General features: G+C 37.0%; 1 protein-coding gene across 2 annotated transcripts in view; it reads right to left on the bottom strand.

Annotated features, from left to right (window-relative positions):
* Window positions 1–2142: 2142 nt before the first annotated feature.
* LOC131153253 (serine/threonine-protein phosphatase 2A 65 kDa regulatory subunit A beta isoform) overlaps window positions 2143–22221 on the bottom strand; it is a 37331-nt gene continuing 17252 nt past the window's right edge. For both annotated transcript variants that reach the window (XM_058105441.1, XM_058105440.1), the window contains exons 9-13: window positions 4653–4835; window positions 3318–3410; window positions 2867–3006; window positions 2705–2771; window positions 2143–2559 (exon numbers count right to left, since the gene is read on the bottom strand). In XM_058105441.1, the coding sequence (XP_057961424.1) occupies window positions 2440–2559; window positions 2705–2771; window positions 2867–3006; window positions 3318–3410; window positions 4653–4835 (603 nt within the window). In that variant the 3' untranslated portion in view covers window positions 2143–2439. The remainder of the gene's footprint in view (window positions 2560–2704; window positions 2772–2866; window positions 3007–3317; window positions 3411–4652; window positions 4836–22221) is intronic.

Below are 22221 nucleotides of genomic sequence, written 5' to 3'. Positions count from 1 at the left end.
AATTGGGCTTACTCCTATGAGAGAGATGGTTTTCGTTCAAGGGGGAGTAGTTGGAACTCACAAGTGAGGGAGAGATTATTGAAAATTTCACTTGTGAATTTGTCCCATATTAAAATATATATATATATAGTGGAAGATGGGTGCTTAAATACATGGTTAGGGTCAAAACCCAATAGGTTTAAGTTTTTGAACCAAGCTTGTGCTCACCCATATGTATCAAACCCACCCATGGACTCCTCTGACGCTAACAAGTGGTATTAGAATTGATGGTTCTTAACACTTTGTGAGCAACATCATAAAGTCGAGGTGTAAAGTTAATTCTCCTAATGTGCAAATAGTTGGAAAACCAAGTGTGTCCTAGGCCAATAAGGATCATCTAGGCCTGGAAGATGGGTTTGAATAGAATCAATACATAAGAGATAGGATTGATTTGGAGGCATGTGAAAGGCAATCTAAGGCACGTAAGGTGCGGGGATAAGGCCCACTTGAGCAACTATTGGCAAATTCAACTTACTCTCATAAGGAAGACGATTTTTTGTTCAAACAGGGAGCAATTGGAACTCACAAGTAAGGGGAGATTGTTGAGAATTTCACTTGTGAGTTTATCCCACATTGAAAAAATAGAGTAGAAGATAGGTGCTTATATACATGATTGGACCCAAGACTCTACAAGCTTACACTTTTGGGTCAAGTTGGTACTCATCCATGTATATCAAGACTACCCATGGACTCCTCCAACACTAACAAGTAGTATCAGAGTCAACAATTCGTAACTTTGGGTAACTGACATCGCAAAATCAAGGTGTGAAGTTAATTCTCCTAATGTGCTAACAATTGAAGGAGCAAGTATGTGACCGAGGCTAATATGGATCAACTAAGTCTAGTAGATGGATCCGAATAGAGGCAAGATGTTGGAGGTAGGATTGGTTTAGAGACACGTGAAATATAATCCAAAGCATGTAAGGCACGAGAGTAAGGTCTACTTGAGCAACTGTTGGAAAATTGGACTTACTCCCACAAGAGAGACTATTTTCCTTCAAAGGGGAGCGGTTGGAAGTCATAAGTGATGGGAGATTATTGAAAATTTCACTTGTGTGTCTCATATTAGAAAAATAGAGTGGAAGATGTGTACTTATATACATGGTTGGGCCTAAGAGCCAATAGGTTTAAGCTTTTGGATCAAATTGGTGCTCATCATGTGTATCAAGCCCACCCATGTACTACCCTAACGCTAATATATTATACAATTCTTAATTCTATTTTTAAGTATAATATACCCTAAAATAGTGTTTGGAAGCATATAATTTGGAATTATATTAATTTTTTTACAAAACTTGTATGAATAGGAAATCTATTAGACCTAGAAAAATGGACAAAAGATCTATTAGTGTGAACTGAATCTGACTTATTTAAACTAACTAATAACTTATCCGCACATAAATGAGTCGAATATAGTTTAAATTTTTCTTATTCACCTCTAAATGCGTCAGTTGGTGGATTTTAGATTTTATCCGATAAATATCCTTCTCTCCACTAACTACTAATGTTTAAATTCATTGATAATTTCATATGCAATTACTTATCACACATCCATTCAATTAGCATAAACCCTATCAGTCAAAGCATAATCCCACACTCCCAACTCTTTACTATTGTATGCACCTCTAGGTCTACCCCATGCCTACATTCAAACTCAAGCTAAAATACCCTAGATTCCTTCTCTTTCATTTTATTACTTGCATTCCAATATATAATAACCTTACACTTTAGAAGAGGTTTTTAGTTTAAATTTAAATTTAAATTTAAATTTAAATTTTTTTGAATTTAAATAAAATATAATATTAAATTATATTAATTTTTTTTTCAAATCTATCGAATCCAAATTCAAATCTAAAGCTCGAAATTCATGTTAAATGTTTTTTTTTACTTTGTATCATATGCCAAAAGTGAAGCCTAATTTTAGCCATTATATATTGCGTGAAACTAAATTTTAAATGCTTTTCATCACATAAAGAAGCCTTAAAAATTAACTCAATTCAATTTCTTTCTATAACACCTTTGGTTTGCAGATGTCAAATCGTACTCTTCCACTTTCAAAAAATATTAAATGTATGAAACAATGTTTCCAAACAATCAACCACATAATGGAAAACCTTTTCTAAAAGAAATTAAAAATCTCTACAGAAAATGTGATCTCAAAATTTCGAACAGTAAATTTCAGGATATTTCTCAAAAAATACAGCATTACTTCAATTGGTACAGCCCAACATGCTATTCAGAAAATACTACCACTCATGCCACTCACAGAGCTTCGAATGCAGCAAGGGATACAAATAACCAGTAGATGAGAAATTAATCAAGGGCGACGCGGTCTCCAAAAAGACCTCACTCTAGAATCAAGATTTACTGGTGTAGCCAAAATATGTGAAAAATGTTAATCTAGCTTGACATCATGATATGATCGATCGCCTGAAGTGCTTGGTTGGAGAAAAAACGGACATCAACATCTGGATCCTCGGCAAGATCAACTAAACATGGTCGGATCGTCTTCTCCACCACCTGAATAAATCCAAAACAGAAACATAGCAAAAATTTAAAAATGGATTAGATGCTTGCAAAACCATTTTTGGGTAGAAAATTATCAAATTGAAAAGAACATGCTCATTTTTAGAGAGAGAGAGAGAGAGCTGTGTTATTTACTTACAGATTGATCTACAATGGTAATGAGGGACTGCAACACCTTAGCTACATTGAATTTGATGTTGGGCACCCTGCAAATGGTGGAAATAAGGCCAGCAGTACTAAAACACCAAAACCTAGAATACCAACCATCTATAGTTTGCAAAGATTGAGGAAGTTCAATTACCTGTCCTTTGAGGCATTAATGACGACTGGCAGCAGTTTCGAACATGTGATTTCTGAGCCCATGACAGGAGCAAGTAAAGAAATTGCACGTAAAATGGTCATCCGATACAAATAATGGGTATTGTTAATCATCTCCAAGACCTGATCAAGTGACAATCTTCACTAATTCATAACTCGGAAGGAAAAAACATCAATTTTAACTGGAAGGTCCTGAGCAAATTCACAATCATGATTGCACAACCATTAAGGCGACATTTTTATTCCCCCAAAAACAGAGCATTATATGTGTTAAATTTTCATATGCTAATCCCATAATTTTTATTTTTTTCAATTCATTAAGTTAAAACATATAAATTTTAGTTTCAGAGCATATCAAAAAAAATAAAAACTCAATCTTCTAAACTCTGCTACCCTTTCTGCAGCAAATGATAGCAACTAAAAGAAAGTCTGACCTGAGGAACTATATGCTGCATTGCCCACTCTGGACCAAATTCTTCAGCAAGGCGCTTTAAGTTATTTGCAGCAGCATCTCGAATTGAGTAAACCTACAATTGCAGAGGATAATTGGCCAGATAAGTAATCCCAATATCAGATCAAAACAATAAAATTTCTCAATAATACTTGTATCTCTTGGACTACGTAATTACTGGTAAAATACACAACAGCCTAAAATTTATGTCAAGAGTCAGTTAAGACCATCCAAATCTAAAAGTAACTAGGTCACAATAAAATAGGTAAATATTTTTCAATAATTTATAAACTAACATATATATATATATATATATATATATATAGAGAGAGAGAGAGAGAGAGAGAGAGAGAGAGGAACCAAGGGCCTGTTTAGTTAGGAAAACATTTCCCATTTTCCAATTTTTAGTTTTTCAAAGAGTTATAAAAATTTTAGCATAATGAAAAGATAGAAAATAAATAAATATGCAAAACAATTTTTTATTTTTTATGTCTAGATTTTAAAATAATCGTAAAAAAGACAAGTTATTTTCCAATTTTCCAAAATTTATATAAGATCCTATTTGAAATCATGGATTTGAAGCTTGAATTTGGATTTGTGTGGATTTAGAAGAAACTCTATATATAATCCAAATAAATTAAAGTCCAAGATCTAAATTTTATGTTCTCATACACATAGTTAGAAATCTATAGAAATAAAGAAAAGATGTTTTTCAACTTTTATATGTAAATTTGAAAAATCAGAAAACAAGCTTGTAATTATTTGAAAAAATAAAAATGAAAAACAAAACTATTTTTAAGAAAATAGTGTGAAAACTGTTTATTATTGTTCATTATTTCATACAAATGTTCTAAAAATAAAAAATTTACTAACGTTTTTGTAATTTTTTGGAAAACTAAAATAGAGATGAAAACTGTTTTCCACAACTAAATTAGCATCAAGTTTTTTGAATTTTACTTGACTGCGAGTAACAAAAAAGCTGTCTTTGAGCTCTAACCAGATATTCATCCAGAAAAAGTATCCTAATATACCCCCTCTTTGCAACAAGGAATGCTTCTTCAAATATTCATATGCTCAACAAGAATCATTTAAGTTACTTATCGCCACCATTACAGAATAGTGAAATAGATTAGAGGTGCTATAACAATACCCAGAACCACCACCCTCACTCCCCCTTGAGAACAAATAATGCTGGTGGATGCATATTTTGCCACATACAAAATTGTGAATTAAAAATACAAAAGAAGTTAAAGCATAAAATAAGTGTCTCAAGTATTTCTAGTTGTATACAAATAATACAAAATGTGAAAATGCATACCTTATCCTGTAACCATTGCATGCAGAGAGCACCAAGCTTGTCATCAAAAAACCCTACACCCAACTGACTCGCCAACAAAGGAATATATTCTATTATTGCAAGTCGAACCCTCCAATGTCTATCCTCCGCAAGCTCAACAATGGCTGGCAATAGGGATTGGGACAGCAGATCAATTCCAATTACCTGCATGAATAGCTCGTTTCAACATTTCTATGAACGAAAAATGCATTCATATTAAGGCTACAAGGTCATTCATATATGAAGCCACATAATTCCCAAAACAGGTAGTAACAAAATATTTTTTGCTGCAACTGGCAAATGCTGTTTCATTTTCCCCTGGCGCTTTCATATACTATTACGCAGGAAATCAAATCATAGAAAATCATCAAAGGAAAAGCAGATAAATAAGGGTAGAGACGTGTGCTGTTAAAACTGTTTCCCCAATCTACAAATTATGAACAGGCATGTGCTAAGCACCACCAACACGTCGCTTAAATGGAGTCAAGTGCATTTCACATGTGCTGCGCACAGGCACCTCCTCAACAAATGCATGATATGCATCCATTTGTGTCAAAATAAAAACAAAAATATAAAAATTTTGGGCTTCAATATGCAAATGCGGAGCCAGAAAATTTTCTTAGGAGGGCAAGTCAAGCCACTAGATGGATATACAAAAAATTATAGCCCGAGTAAGAATTTCTAAGAGGGGCAACATAAAAATACTATTTTTATTATAATTATTATTTGAGTGGGTGGAGAGGGTGTCAATATTTTGCTAGTGTATGTGTATATATATACAAATATATATCTTAAGTAGGGTCCTACATCTGATTTCTAAAAGCCAGGGGAAGATTGCCACCCCCATACCCTCCCATCCACCACTGTTGACATTTGTACAACACAACATGGACACATCAGCAACATGGGTGCGACTTCAACACAAATGGGGTAACTTTACAAATACACAAAGCATCAGAGGTCCCTTTAATAGGGGTGGCAAAACGGGTTCACGGGCTGGGTCCGGGCGGGTCGTAAACAGGTCGGGTCGTAAACGAGTCGAGGTTAAACAGGTTACAACCATGTAAACCCTAACCAGCCTGTTTAATAAACAAGCGGGTCACAGGTTACGCATTTAAAAAAAAAAAAATTATATATTTTAATTTGTTTAAATTTATTTTTTAAAGAACAGTACTCCTTATTTTATTTATTAAATCTTAGAAAAAAAATGTAAAATGTAATATATATATATATATATATATATATATATATATATATGCACAAACTGAGAGAACCGAGAGAGGGAGACTGAGGTTTGAGAGTGAGAGCCGAGGCTCAAGAAGGAGATTGAGAGTGAGAGGGAGGGAGAGACTGAGGGTGAGATCGTGAGAGGGAGGGGGAGACGGAGGGTGAGATTGTAAAAGGGAGACTGAGGCTAAGAGTGAGAGACTAAGAGTGCGACAAACTGAGGCGACTGGCGAGAGGATCTGTAGAGGAAAGGGTCCACAAAGGCGAGAGGTGAGAGGCGAGAGGATCTGCCGTCTGCGAGGCTTGACTCTTGAGAGACAGCAATGGCGTGCAGCGAAGGTGTGCTAGTGCTGCAGTGCTGCGGTGCCTAGGCTGCCTGGAAGAGGAAGATCGAAGATGAAATCTTGGCATGGGGTGCAAGCGGCGTGCTGGGCAGAAAAGAGGGCAGTGGGTGTGGGTAAGAAATTAGGGTTTCTTATTTAAATGTGCATATATAGGCAAATAAACGGGTCACCCTCCGTGATGACTCGACCCAAACCCGGATTGACCCGTTTATAAACGGGTGGGTCATGAGGTTGACCCGTTTATAAATGGGTTGACTTTGCATAAACCTGAACCCATTTCAAATGAGTGGGTCACGGGTCGTCAGGTTTTGACCCATTTTGCCACCCTAAATAATAATAATAATATAACTAAATTAAATTTAAAAAAAAATTAGTTGAGAAAACAAAAAGCATATGTTAAAAGAAGGCCCATTTGATTGCATTTAACTGCCTCTTGCTTGAGGTCAAGTGTCTGAAATTTTGGTAAATCTCTTAATTGGTGCTAAATTAACCCTGACGAAATGAGAGATCTTGGCATTGTTGATCCAATAAGAGGTTTATTCAAAAGCTCTATTGGACATTTTTTACCTAATAAAAATCTAAATTCTACAATACTCTGCGAGTCTGTGACATACTTCTCCTTATCTCCCCAATCCAATATTCCTTATATTTAGCGATTAGTTACCGAAAACTAACAAAAATTAAACATTCAAATTCAGAGATAGTTCTAATCATTCACAGATTGAGAACTGCATCCAGCATTCAGCACTTAATGCTTAATTTTACTAAATGTTCCCCTTAGTGGGAAGACTGCTTCTTTAGGACACTTCTCCACCCTCCAGCAGGGCTTCAGCACAATGCTTGCACTTCTATTCAAAGAAAGCTGCCGCTTGTGAGTTGAGTTTGCACTTCCACTTCTAAAGTCAGCGTATAAGGTTGATTTTACTATTACCATTACATTCCTAATTCTTTATCATTACAGCCTCTCTGAATAAAAGCAGAGGTAAGGCTGCAAATGCTGTGACAACACTCCACTACCCTCGCAAAGCAGGGAGCCTTGTAGCCCGAGGAAGCCCCTTTTCTTACATTCCCAACTCAGTTCACATTTAGTTATAATGATATATTTGTATGCATTTATATTTATATAATTACAAAAAAATTTTACCATTTGATTATATGCCATGTCATGTTCATGGTTATTTGTATTTTTCTGTCTCAATGTCCTTGTCCGCTCATGTCCCATCTACAAAACATCTACATGGAACATATGTAGAGAGATAATATGACATTTCAATGGCAGCTAATCTGTCGAATATGAAGATGTGCTATCATATCAGTTCTGCATAGAAAAAAAAAAAAGCAGGGTAATTTGTCTGGAAATGGTAAGGCCCATTTAGTTATGGAAAACATCTTATACTTTCCTTTTTTTTATTTTTACAAAAAAATTATAAAAATGTCAAGTTATTTTTTAGTTTTCTAAGATTCTAAATGAAATACAAAACAAAGAGTTTGTTTAGTTGTGCAAAACAAATTTCTATTAAGATAGTATTTGGAATCATGGATTTTGGCACTTGAACTTGGAGTTTGGTGGACTAGGAAGAAATTCAATATATAAACCAGTCAAATTTAAGTCTAAGATCCAAATTCCATACTCCCATACAGAAAGTAAGAGTTAGAAATCAAGAAAATAATAAGATGTTTCCAAGTTTTCTATATAAATTTAGAAATTTGGAAAACAAAGTGGCATTTCCTGATCATTTGAAAAATTAGAAATGACAACTAGAATTATTTCCACAAGCAAATGGTGTCAAAACTTATTTATTATTGTTCATTTAAAAAAAAAAAATAGAAAAAGTTAAAAAGTAGCTAACTTTTTTGTAATTCTTTAGAAAACTAAAACAAAAAATGAAAACTATTTTCCACAACTGAATGGGCCTTAAGAGCCGGTCTAGTTGTGCAAAACAATTTTATATTTCATTTCCAATTGTCTAAAGAATTACAAAATCGCCACCTCATCTTCCACTTTTCTAAAATTTGTATAAGAAAGGTGGAGAACAATTTTAGAAAACTGGAAAACGAGGTGGCATTTTTGTAATTTTTCAGAAAGCTAAATATAGAAAATAAAAATGCTTTCCACAACTCAACAGAACCTAACCTTTTTCATTTAAAAGAAAAGGCAACACAGACATGAACATATTTTCGGAAAGATGCAAAACACTTGCGATGGTATGATTACAAGTCTGCATCCATAAAAATTTTTCTGTATTCAATTAGGAACTTACAAAAATTATCATTTTATGATTATGACCTCTCTTTTTTCAGTAGCTAAGAGGACATTACTCATTGCCAATCCACCATCACCTGAGTTCTAATAATTGGGGCCATCAACTAGAATCACATTCAACCACCTAGCAGTTCATGATGTCATGAACTAGGGACTTTCCCTAATGTGAGGACCATGTGGCACTAGTTGTGACACACATGCTTGAACTAGTTAAGCTGAAAGTTGATCACAGATCCATCAAATGAACACAATCGCAAGCATCAATTACAAAGCAAAGAGTAAGCAGGAAGCAAGCATGAAGAACAAAAAGAATGACATGGTGAAAAGCAAAGCAATGTGGTTCATTTCATTACACATTCATAGGTGATGTGTGTAGCGAATGAGACAAGTGAGCTAAACATAGTACAATATTAGTGAGTTGTACGAGATTGATGAACACTCACTCTTTACTAAAAAAACCTTTTTATTTCCGAAACTAGCGGGAGCAGACATACTTTCCTCTCCAGAACTTTTACATATTTACATAATGACCCCAAAACAGAACTACACTCTACGTGACGGATGCAAGGTGAATGGGCAAAAGAGAAGCAGGCAGTGGCAAGAACAAGGCTTTGGACTCCCCCACTTTAACATCCTTATATGATTGGATGCATTTCTTTATCCTAAACACCCTTAACGTTAACTAAGAACTCCTGCCTTTGACGCCTTCACACCTTGATGATGCAAACTCTCCATCTCCAAGGATCTCTTCAACCAGTTTTCTGCCAAGTTGCTTAATCTTCACTGGTGCTCTACTTGATCAGCTGTGAGCAAGATCTTCATTGTCAGCATAAAATGGCTTGGGCAGCTTTCATGAAACAATCATTGCACTTTCATCCAAGCCAAAAAGTCAATTCTATAAGAATGCCTCCTGACTTTGGCCAAAATGAGGACTGCTCTTTCATATTTTGCATAGTTGTCTCCTATTTTGGCCATAAAGACTTGAGTGTTCTTGAAGGAACTTGGAAGGCTCCAAGTTTCCCATTTCAAAGTGCAATGATCTTCTCCCCTTAACCCATTTTTCTTCATTCTCTTGGTGGCTTCCTCAAGGTAGATTTGGGAAATTTCAAAGTGCAATGATCTTCTCCCCTTAACCCATTTTTCTTCATTCTCTATTTTTTAGTGAATATGTAGGCTTTGGGATCCTTTCATCTTTGGACAACAATGGATGCTAGTGTGTAACAAGCTCAAAGGTGATACTGTGGTGGAGCTCTTATGGGCAATGAAAGATAAAAAAGCCAAGTTGATTGGCTGCACCCAATTCTTGTGTTGATAAAATGGTGCAAGTACTCTATGAGTAGCCCATTAAGTCTCTGCCTTAGTCCATCAGTCTGCCTTTGACCATTAAGTCTCTGCCTTTGTTTATCGGTCTGCGGGTAGTGGCTTAAGGAGATGTCTAGCTATGATACTAGGATTCTAAAGTGTTTGACCAAAAGTTTCATGCGAATCTAGAGTTTTTTTTTCAAAATAATATTACTTTAATCAAAATTATTTAAAAATAATATGATTCGAATTTTATAATTAGAAATTAGGTGCCTTCAAGCCTCGTGAGATCAACCTGCGATTTTTTTAAAAAGAACTCAAGAGAATCTCACATGATGGACATGGAGTTTTAATTCCAAAACAATGTTTCTCAAACGAGTTTTGGTTGCACTATCAACCCCGCCCACTTCGATTTCCAATGCAACACCACTCTCAAGTCTCAACCCCTTTGTCGACGACTTCCTCGACATTCTTGACACCCTTGTAGTCAATCTTTGTGCTTATATCAGTCACTCTATCTACGCCATTATCGAAATCTTGGCCTCTATTTGCTGCCCAAAGCTCTTCTCCAAGCTTATTGATGTAGGACAAGAAGTGGCTATGTTGTAGTATGTGGCTCATATCGAGTGGAACACATATGCAGAGAAAGCAGGCCTAAAGAAAACAAGGAAACTAGTCTAAAGAAAAATTGTCGACGGTTTTCATAGGAGCATTGACGGTTACGTCGACGGTTTCTTCTAGAAATAGATTAGGCAGAAAACTGTCGACAATTTGATGTCTTCCAGTGAAGAAAAATCGTTCAATTTTGAAATTTGAACTAAGACGGTTAAGCAGAAACTGTATGGTCTAAAGATGTCAAAGGGTTTAGATTTGGACCAGCACATCAATGTGTTCAACCAGATCATCAGTGATTTGAAGCGAGTTGATGTGAAGTTCGAAGGTGAAGACAAGGCGTTGATGTTACTAAATTCCCTACCTGCTTCTCCTACGTATGAAAATTTGGTTACAACTCTGATGTGGGGAAAAGAAACTCTCGAATTGGACGAGATCATAAGTGCTCTTTTAGGTTTTCATTAAAGGAAGAAAGCAAGCGATGAGAATTTACAAGGTGAAGGGCTTGTGGTAAGGGGTAACCAAGAACGTGGGAGAAGCAAGTTTCGGAGCAGACCGAGTAACAATAAATCTTGGTCCAACACCAAGAAGAGGAAAGACATACGGTGTTTTAAGTTCGGGAAAAAGGGGCACATAAAACAAGATTGTCCAGAGAGAAAGAAGAGGAATACAGAGAATAAAAGGGTCCATCAAGTCTGCGAATGTAGTGGAAGAATAAAGCTCAGAGAGCGGTGACGAAGATATGTTTTCTGTTTCATCCAGTTTAGATTATCTCACAGATTCTTGGATCCCAGATTCGGCATGCTCCTATCACATGTCACCCAATAAAAATTGGTTCAACACCTACAGGTTAGTAAATTCTGGTTCTGTTCTGATGGGTAATGATGCATCATGCAAAGTTGTTGGAATAGGGAATAGCAGCATTAAAATGTTTGATGGTGTTGTTAGAACGTTGTGTGATGTTAGCCATATATTGGATTTAAGGAAGAATCCGATTCCATTGGGCACTTTAGATTGTAATGGTTTAATTACAAGTTTGCAAGTGGAGTAATGAAGGTGGGTAAAGATGTCTTAACAGTGATGAAGGGGCAGAAATTAGCAAGAAACATCTATATACTGCTAGGTACCACAGTTGTAGGTGGAGCTGCAACTACAACTGCAGAGTCTGAGTCAGATAGTACAGTCTTATGGCATATGCGGTTAGGTCATATGAGTGAGTGTGGGATGATGGAGCTTCATAAGAGAAATCTATTAAAGGGTGTCAAAACATACAAGCTTTATTTCTCTAGGTATTGTGTATTGTGTTCTTGGGAAACAAAATAGGGTGCAGTTCAAGACAGCCACACACAAAACGGAGGGAATTCTTGACTATGTTCATATAGATGTTTCGGGGCCAGTAAGGGTAGCATCACGGGGAAGACATACGTATTTCGTGAGTTTTATTGATGACTACTCACAAAAGGTCTAGGTGTACTTCATGCAGCACAAGTCAGAAACATTTGCCAAGTTCAAGTTGTGAAAAGCTGAAGTAGAGAACTAGACAGGGAGGAAGATCAGATACCTCAAGTCCAACAATGGTATTTGAGTACACAAATTTAAAGTTCATGGAGTTGTGTGAGCAGCATGGCATTAAGAGACACTTCACAATGTGCAAGACACCACAACAGAATGATGTGGCGGATAGGATAAATAGAACAATAGTTGAAAGAACTCGGTGTCTCAAGTTGAATGCAGGACTTGCAAAGAATTTCTGGATAGAGGTAGTGAACATGTTTCTTGATCAACAAGTCACCAAGGGTCGCACTAGAAAGGAAAGCATTAGAGGAGGTGTAGACAGGCAGTACAATAGACTACACCAGTTTGAGAGTGTTTGGATGTCTAGCCTACGTGCATGTTTCTAGTGAAAAGAGATCGAAACTTGATGTGAAATCTAGACAGTGTATCTTTCTGAGGTATCGGAAGGGGTTAAAGGTTTCAAGCTCTGGGATTCGACGGCAAATAAGGTGGTGATCAGTAGAGATTTGATTTTTTATGAGAAAATCATGTTGCGGCATACTCAGGAAAAAGAGAAACAGGTTCCAAAAAATTGCAACAGCAATGAGCATGTGGTGCAGGTGGAGCTAGAGACTCAAGGTAGAGAAGACAATGTTCAGAATGTAGGGAGTTCTAGCTCAAGAGATTAGCAGCATCACTATATAGTTATAAAGAGGCTCAGACAAACTATCAAACCACCCACCAAGTATGGTTTTGATGATTTGGTTTCTTATGCACTCATTACTAATAGTGGGGATCCTACTACTTTTCAAGAGGTGGTGCACAGTCATGAGAAAAGTAGATGGATAAGTGCTATGGTGGAGGGAATGAAGTCTCTGCATAAGAACCAAACATGGGAGTTGGTGGAGCTTCCAGAGGGGAAGAGAGCGATAGGATGTAAATGGGTGTATAGGAAAAAAGAAGCAATATCAGAAAAAGGAGAAAAATTCAAGGCTCGTCTAGTAGCAAAGGGTTACTTACAAAGAAAAAAGATTGACTATGATGAGATCTTCTCCCCTATGGTCAGACACACTTCCATCAAGGCAGTGTTGGGATTGGTAGCGCATTTTGATATGCATTTGGAGCAGATGGATGTAAAGACAGCATTTCTTCATGGTGATTCAAAGGAGCTGATTTACATGGTATAGCCACAAGGGTTTAGTCAGCCAGGACAAAATCACTTGGTCTGTAAATTGAGGAAATCACTTTACAAGCTGAAGCAGTCTCCAAGACAGTGGTACAAGCGATTTGAACCGGACTGGCTACAGGAGATGTGAGTATGATTGTTGTATTTATGTGAAGAGCCTTGACGATGATTCATTTATTTTTCTCTTACTTTATGTGGATGATATGTTGATTGCTACGAAAACTATGAGTGAGGCTAATAAGTTAAAAACTTTGTTGAGCAAAAGAATTTGACATCAAGGATTTAGGTGCGGCCAAGAAGATTCTTGGGATGGAGATTCGCAGGGACAGAGTTTTCAGGAGATTGTGGTTATCTCAACGTAGCTATGTTGAGAGGGTGTTGGAGAGGTTCAGCATTAATAATGCAAAACCAATGAGTACACCTTTGGCCAATCATTTTAAATTGCCTACCATCCAATGCACGAAGACAAATGATGAAGCTCAAGACATGTCAAAGGTTCCATATGCTAGCGCAGTGGGGTGCCTGATACATGATATGGTTTGTACAATGCCGGATTCAACACAAGATGTCAATGTGGTCAGCAAGCTTCTATCAAATCCAAGATGACGGCATTGGGATGCAATTAAGTGGATTTTCAGATACTTAAGGGGTACTACAAACTATGGCATCATGTTTGGTAGAACACAGGGTGATCCTTTAGTTGTGGGATATATGGATGCAGACTATGCAGGAAACTTGGATAACAAGAGGTCTACCACAGGGTATGCATTTACTCTCGTTTGGGGGGGGGGGGGGGGGGGTGGGCTATTTGTTGGAGGTCCATGGTTCGGTCTCTAGTTGCACTATCTACTACTGAGTCAGAATATATGGCAGTGGCTGAGGTTGCCAAGGAAGCTTTGTGGCTTACAGGGTTGATCAAGGAGCTAGGTATTCAACAAGGTGGGGTTCAGCTGCATTGTGATAGTCAGAGTGTCATTTATTTGGCAAAGAATCAGGTGTATCATGCAAGAACTAAGTACATAGATGTGAGATTTCACAAGATCAGGGGATTGGTTTCTTCTGGTAAACTATTGCTTGAGAAAGATCACACTTCTGAGAATGTAGCTAACATGTTGACAAAGCCTGTTATCACAGATAGGTTCAAGCACTACTTGGCCTTGATTAACATCTTCAGATGCTAGATGGGAGGCGTCCCAACCTATTGTCCCAAGTGGAGCTCCGGGTTATGTTTTCTTTTCTCTTAAGGGGTGAATATTCGTCAAGGTAGAGATTGTTGTAATATGTGGCTCATATCGAGTGGAACACGTGCAGAGAAAGCAGGCTAAAGAAAATAAGGAAACTGGTCTGAAAAAAAACTGTCAACGATTTTCATAGGTGTTTCGACGGTTTCTTCCAGTGAAGAAAAATTGTCGACGGTTTTGTTCGAAATCAGTTTTGAAATTTGAATTGGGACGGTTAATAGGTTGGGGGTGGGGGGCAAATCCTCCGTGGAATAGTATAGGGGTATTTTGGGAATTTTCTAATCACTCTGTACGTCTAGGGTTAGCATAAATACAATGATGTAACCCTGTTTTTTTATGATAGTGAATTTTCAGCCGCCGCTTGCTCCTGTAGATGTAGGAATTTTGCCGAACCACGTTAAATCCTTGTGGATTTTTTCTTACTTTCATTATTTGTGTGTGTTTTCGTATTATTCACTACAATTGTTGCACTGCACCGCATGCTTTTGCACAACAGGCTATTTGGATGGATCATTTCAACCCAATTACAAGACCTATGTCAAAGAATAGGGTGAACAATTTATTGGGTCTGAAACCCAAATGTGCTTACTTAGTTAAGGCTTGTTTGGTATGTTGTTGTTTTCTGTTTTTTGTTTATATTTCTACACACTAAAGAAACAAAATATAAAAATGCATTTGTTTATGTTGTCAGTTTTCATTTTCTGTTGTCGATTTTCTACTGTTCGTGAAAATACTAAACCAGATTTTATGACTTTCAATTGTTTTGGCAACCTGTTGTCAAAAATTTTAACATCCAGAAATAGTTCATTTGGATTAAATCATTCACTTTATACACTTTAAATTAAAATTAAAATTAAAATAAAATCATCATATGAATTTAAGTATAATTGAAATAAAAATATAAAAAAATTTTAAAAAATAATAATAAACTCAATTACAAAATATCTTTACTATTTTCCAATTTTCATGTCCAATAAAATTTGTAAGGTGCGGTAAGTTTTGAAAGTATAACAATTAAGTACACTAATTATAGTATTTTAGATTTTTATTATAATATTTTTTTAATGTGTATTATTTTGCAATTTTATTATTTTAATCATATTTTAATAGTATTATTTAAATATGAAAATAAGCATTTTTATCTAAGTTTTAAAATTTATTTTAGTTTTATTTTTACCCCAAACAAGTTGCTAGTTTCTAGCTTTTAGTTACCATTTCTGATTTTTTGTTTTCGTTTCTAGTTTTTGTTTCTGTAAATTTTGATAGTGATACCAAACGGCCCCTTAGTTGTTTAAGTATGTGTGAGTAGTTTGCATGTATTGGGATTATTTATGTTGGGGGCTTGTTTGAAGTAATTTTGTATTGAAATTGAACGTGAGTTCCCCCCTGGTATCTCATTTATGTTATGAAAAATTCCAGTTAAAAAAAAAATGAAAAACAACTCTGCAGTTCTGAACTTTTCAGAAAATTCCAATCATGTCCCCATTTCTTCAAACACCACCTTCCACACCCCTTCCTGCAACGCCACCCATCCCATTGAAAAAAAAAAACCCCAAAACCCTTCTCATTCAATTTTCATCGTCGTCCAACCACTGGAAGACACTCCACGCACTGACCAAAAGTTCTCCAGCTATCGGCACTTTGAAAACCCTGATCTCCTGTGCTTCTCACATCACACAACCACCATCAATAAAATCCTTATCCCCTGATCTCCCCTCAACCCAAGTTTCATCTCCGAAGGTGCCTCACCGGTGGCACATGCGCCCCAAGGGCGACGAGCTGCAACTGGGAAACTTCCACAGTTTTCTGCAATTTCCAGTCTCATGAAAAATTGTTCAGCCATGAGATTTTAGATTTTCTCCATGATATTTTGACCTACAAAGAGATATTTTGTTGTGGACACAACATATTGCAAGCAAACATGATAATTTTGGCATGATACACTGAAATTGCCGCTGCTAGCATCAAAAATCAGGGTTTTTTTTGCTGTATTTGTGAATTTTGCTAGTGAATTTGTTTCATTTCTGCGTGATACTCTAAATTAAAGGTGACTTGAAGATTGTTCTTAAATAATTGAAATTGAAGTTTGTGATTTGCTTCATATAATTGCATCATGGTGACCAATGTTGAATTGTCTGCAAAAGTGGAGTTGTTATCCGATAGGGTACAAAATATGGAAAATGCTTTGGAGACTACTACTGGTGCTTTGAATAGGCTAACAACTGAAGTTTCAACCTTAGGTAAAAGGTTCATGGAATTTCTACCAAACAAGATGGTGGAATAGCTGCTGTCCCTCATGCTTTTGAGTTGTGTGAAGGCCAAAATTTAAGGGAATTAAACTAGAAGTCTCAGATTTTAATGGTGATGGTTCTCCTGATGAATTTGATGATTGGGTGTATTCTTTGAAGTACTATTTCCAATGGTATGACATGAATGAGGCTAGAAAGTTGTACTCTGCTGAATCAAAATTGAAGGAAACTGCTCAAATTTGGTGGATTAAACAAAAGGAGATTTTGTGAGATTACAACATAGAACGAGATGAAGCAAACCATGCAAGAGCAATTTGTGCCTCCCAATTATCAGCAGTGTGTTCATCTCCAGCTCTTTGATTTGAAGCAAGAAAACACAGCTATGGAGTACACTAGTAGATTCTATCTTTCGGCTACTTGTGTTGATATAGAATGGAAAGAGGAGGTTATAATAGCTTTGTACAGAAAAGTGTTGAAGCCAACTATTGCCTCCAAACTTGCTGCATGTTGTCTCATTATAGTTGGGAATGTAGCACGAGTCTCACTCAAATTGAGGACATGCAATGCAATCCTCCTAGAGCTACATCAGCCCTTCAGTTTGAGAAGATTACTAGTGGAGTTGTATGAGAGAAGTCAGTTGAGCAATTGGGTAAAGTTGTTCAAAGTAATACCTCTTTGAAGACTCTTAAAACATTCCAGAACAACTTCTAAGAGCCAACCATTGCTCAAAGGCTTTAAATGTCAAGGTTTTGAATATCGAGCTGCACAATGTCCTAACCAAATCATGGCTGTTGAAGAAAAGAAGAAGAAGAGGATGATGATAAGTAGTTTAGGCCTAAACAAAAGATCCAAGTGACTTAGATGATGATGGCAATTTGAAAACTTGTTTAGTGCTTCGACATATGCTCTCTTCCCAAAAGGTTAAAGAGACAGAGGATTGGAGGTGAACCAACATCTTTCAAACTCAAGTGATATGCCAAAACAGCTTTGTACTTTGGTTATTGATCCTGGTAGTTGCACAAATGTAGTTTCTGAAGAAGCTGTGAAGAAGTTAAATTTGGAAGCTGAGCCTCAACCCGAACCATACAAAATTGTTTAGGTGAATAATACCAACTTGAATGTCCATTATCACTACTTACCTTCAAGATTGGCTCCATTATGAAGACAGTGCAATGTGATATCTTTCCTCTCAAAATCTGTCATATCCTTTTGGACCGACCATGGTTATTTGATAGGAAGGTGAAGCATGATGGATATGAGAATTCTTATTCCCTCTCCATTGACAAAAAGAAGTATAATTTGATGTCGTCACGAATTCTTCCACTCACCAAGTTGAAGCATATTGCTGGTTCCTTTCTTATGAAACAAGATGACTCTATTCATGGTGGATTCCTTGGTACTTTCCCCAACTCAACGAAGTCGAGTTCCTTTCGAAAGGAGGGTATTGATGTAAGAATCGACTATTTGGATGGATCATTTTGACCCAATTAGGAGGCCTATGTCAACGAATAAGGTGAACGGTTTATTGGGTCCAAAATCCAAATGTGCTTACTTAGTTGTTTAAGTATGTGCGTGTAGTTTGCTTCTATTAGGATTATTTAATTTGGGGACTTTTTTCTAGTAGTTGTGTATTCTATGGGTATGTTTGTAATGCAATGTAGTTTTAGGGGTATGTGTGTAATTTCATGTTTATAGAGGCTTTCTTATAAATAGTGTGTGAAAGCCATGATGTAGGCAGTTATTGATGAATGTGAATTGGAATTCAACATAGGTTCCCCCTTGTTTCTCCTCTCTCCTCCCTTCCCCTTTCCATCCTCTGATCTATTTCTTCTGAACTCTCGCATGGTTGCAGAACCTTGATGCTGCCCCTGCATCACTTATCCTCATCAGCACTTCTCCCAAGTAGACCAAAATTGTCAATAACGATTTAACCCATTCTTCTTCTTTTTACTCTTTATTGAAGCCATTTTTTTCATTTTTCTAGTTTAGATTTCCAAGACATTGGGTGGTTTGGGAAAAGGAAAGGGGAAAATCAAACAAAGTGATTCAATAGTTTTTTAATTTTATTTTATTTTTCCCTGAGCAGCCAGCCAAATACGAGAAACCCCATAAATTGCTTGATTACAAATGTGGTGTTCTACACTTGGTGGTTCGGAAAAAGGAAAAAAGAAAAGGGAAAAATGAATTGAATGAAATGGGTTTGATAATTTTGATTTTAAAATTTTTACTCAGTATGCAAATAGAGAAAAGAAACACCATGATTTGGATTTTATTGATTAGAGTTACAAATGTGGGTAATTTTAGGTTCTTGAACAACAAATATTACCACAATGTATTCGAAAAAGGGAAAATCAAAAAGGTGTTCTCCACAATGAAGGCGAATTATGATGCATGGATGAACAGGTTTCTGCCACTGGCAGTGGGACTGGAGTTGGACATGCCAGAGGTGGTTTGGGAATTCAACTGGGAACTAAAACCCTCGTACACGTCATACGAAATTCAGCTAGAAATTAAAACTCGCATGTCCATCATGCGAAATTTACCTGTCCACCACCTACATTATGACCATGTAAAACTCGCGGGATCATCTTGCAAGATTTCATTAAAATATCACAAATTGATCTCACAAGATTTAAAACCACATCATTTCTGACAATAAAGTTCACATTGTACTATTTTTTAAATAATTTTGATTAAAATAATATTATTTTGGGGAAAATCTCTGCGAATCTAGTGTCTGGATCTGTCAATCACTAATTATGTCATGGGGGAACAACACAATAATTCACAAATCACAATATGTTTAAATAACAATTATGCAATATCCTTTACCAAAGCAATGCTATGGTGCTGGGCATCAAGTGTCATAATTTGAAAACCAATCCACAATCACGAGCATAGAACCGATGCCCTCAATTCTGGAAAACGTTAGATATGAAATCGAGGCACACTCTTGTGGTCTTAGAGACACCTTGCAATATTGCATCTTCAATATGTCCCACGAGTACACGCAACATCGCCTCACATGTGCAACAAACAATATCCATGCTTCAATAATGCCAAAGTTCATCACCATCATAGGTGCCCAACCCACAAGGTATCCCACAAGGTATCATATCACTCTAGCAAGAGTACCTTCCTAAGATCACTAACCTGGGGAACATAAAGTCTATTCCGTGTACCCATAAGAAGCCGTCATCCACCCAAAACTAACGAGATTTCCCATTCACCACAACCTTCATGATGGTTTGGGCCATTCAATCTTTGATAAGGTTCTCCTTGATGCACTCACACATTGCCATGGCAATCTCACTAGCTATCAAGTGTGTTGCCTTCTAAATGGTTTCAAACTTGGCCTTTCAAATTAAAGCATCCATAGCCTGATTACTTAGTATTCAAACAAGAAACTCAACAAAGAATTTTGCTGACGAGCCTACTAAACGGACAACTTGGGCAATGTAGAAACAGTTGCTACGCTGAATTATTTATCTTTCATAATGAAATTTGACCCAAGTAGCTTGTGCACCTACAAACGTAGGGAAAATGGGTAACTGCTAAAAGTTCATTCTCTTGAATGTCGACTTGTATTCGCTTTCACTAAGCTTTCAACTCTCGTAGGCAACAGGATGGCCCTCATGCAATGGGAAACCACCTAGGGTAAAGTCTGATACATGCCCAAAGGGCTTCATGATATCAAGAAAAGAAAAGAAAGGATTCTTTATTTTGGTTTTAAATCATCAAAGGTTCCCCCAACACTCGTCTATGCCATAACCCCTCTTAAGTAATTTTGTCAATAGGGCAACTCTCCTTGAGTACCCCTCCACAGACTTCCTATGGTAGTTGGCAAGACTAAGAAAGGAATGAAGTTCTTTATAGTTGTAACTTGAAAGGACCTTCAATCAAAGATTAGCCCTCACCTTGTCCATGTCCAACAGAATTTGACCTTTTGTTTAATCATGCAGCCAAGGAACTTGATACGCTCCAAAGAAAAAAAGCATTTCTCTTTCCCACATATGTTATTCTCCTTTAGCCCATGCCACACCTTCCGCAAATGCTCTTAGAGCCTTTATAGGGTAGAGTCGTAAACAACAATAACATCAAGATATACCACTTATAAACTTGTCAAGGTACTCAAAGGTCATGGAACACTTGGTTCATCAAAGTGCACAAAGTAGCTAGAGCATTAATTAACCCAGAAGGCATTACCAAGAACTCATGAGCCTGGTAGAGACTCACGCAAGTATTTTTGTGCACATCACATTATGTTATTTGCACTTGATAGTAACCTAATTATAGGTCAAGCCTACAACTTGGCATGACTGAAGGCATCCAATTAGTAGGATAGGTAATCATTGGGCACATTTTTTGTTGAGCACACAATAGTCCACATGCAATAGCGAACGTACATCATGTTTCTTCTAAAAATAACACCTATGCTCCAACTAGTGCTCTAGGTTGGTGGATTGAAATCTAGTGCTCTAGGTTAGTGGGTTGAAATCTCATCACTATTGAAAGTCAAAAAACAGTGTGCATGCTCGTTCTAGTGTTGAAGCAAAGTAAAGGGCGGACAAGAAGACGTCAGGCCTAAGGCTTTCAATTGGTCAAGAAAGAAGCCAAAGGCTAGGCACAAAATTCAGAAGGTAGAGATTCATCTTCAAATGACCCATGGAAGAATGCCTCGAGGGATTGTCAAAATAGAGTAGGGTGTTGGGGGGAAAGTCTTATCGACCAGCTTTCAACAGTTCGTCAATTCGCTTCCATAGTTCATCAAACTTACATGGAGCCATCTAGTATGGCTCTTAGGAGCAATTTTCACCCTAGATAACAACTCAATTTCTTGATCGACACATTGTTATGCAAGCAAGGTGTTTGGTATCTTATCTAACATCAAAACTAGGAACTCCTTCAACATGTCCTAGATGCAACAATCTTGTCCCACTTCTTCATCAACCACAAAGGAGAGGTAAGTTGGTTCACCCCTTCAAGTGCCCTTCTAGAGTTGCATGGCAAAGAAAAACTTTTCATCATTCCCTTTCTCTTGATATGACTTGAACCATGCAAGTGTAGTCATGGTTCATGAAGAGGAATCTAGCCTGCCTTGGCATAACTGCCCTGGTCCAATGAAGTATTGTCTACTTTGACCTGAGCCTCACAATGTTGAAACCTATACCATCTTTTTCATATTGCCAACTCGTACATGCGCAATGTGGGACTATAACACTCCCCCATTTGACCTCTCACACAATCATCAAAATAGGTCCGACCTTTGTGTGGAATCCGAATATCGATGTAGGATCCACCAAAATGGTCATAACCCCAAAGTGTCTCTAAAGTCTAATACCATCGTAAGCCAAGCATTTATCTAAGTGTAAGAGTTGTGCACACACAAGTTTAAACTAGTCAACTGAAAGTTAACTATGGATCCATCACTGGACACGTTCACAAGAATCAAATACAAAGTAAACAAACATCAATAAGCATGATGAAGAAAAGTGAATCACATGGTACAGAGCAAAGCAACGTGGTTCGTTTCATTACACATTTATAGGAAACACATGTCCAACAAAGGAGGCAAGTAGGCTAAACACAAAATACAATGCTAGTGAATATGTGATTCCCAAGCTTGCATGAAA

This window comes from Malania oleifera, chromosome 4 (genome assembly GCF_029873635.1).
Source record: "Malania oleifera isolate guangnan ecotype guangnan chromosome 4, ASM2987363v1, whole genome shotgun sequence".
NCBI classification, from domain to species: domain Eukaryota; kingdom Viridiplantae; phylum Streptophyta; class Magnoliopsida; order Santalales; family Ximeniaceae; genus Malania; species Malania oleifera.
The sequence above is the reverse complement of the archived record's forward strand: the minus strand, read 5'-3'. Positions and strand labels throughout refer to the sequence as shown.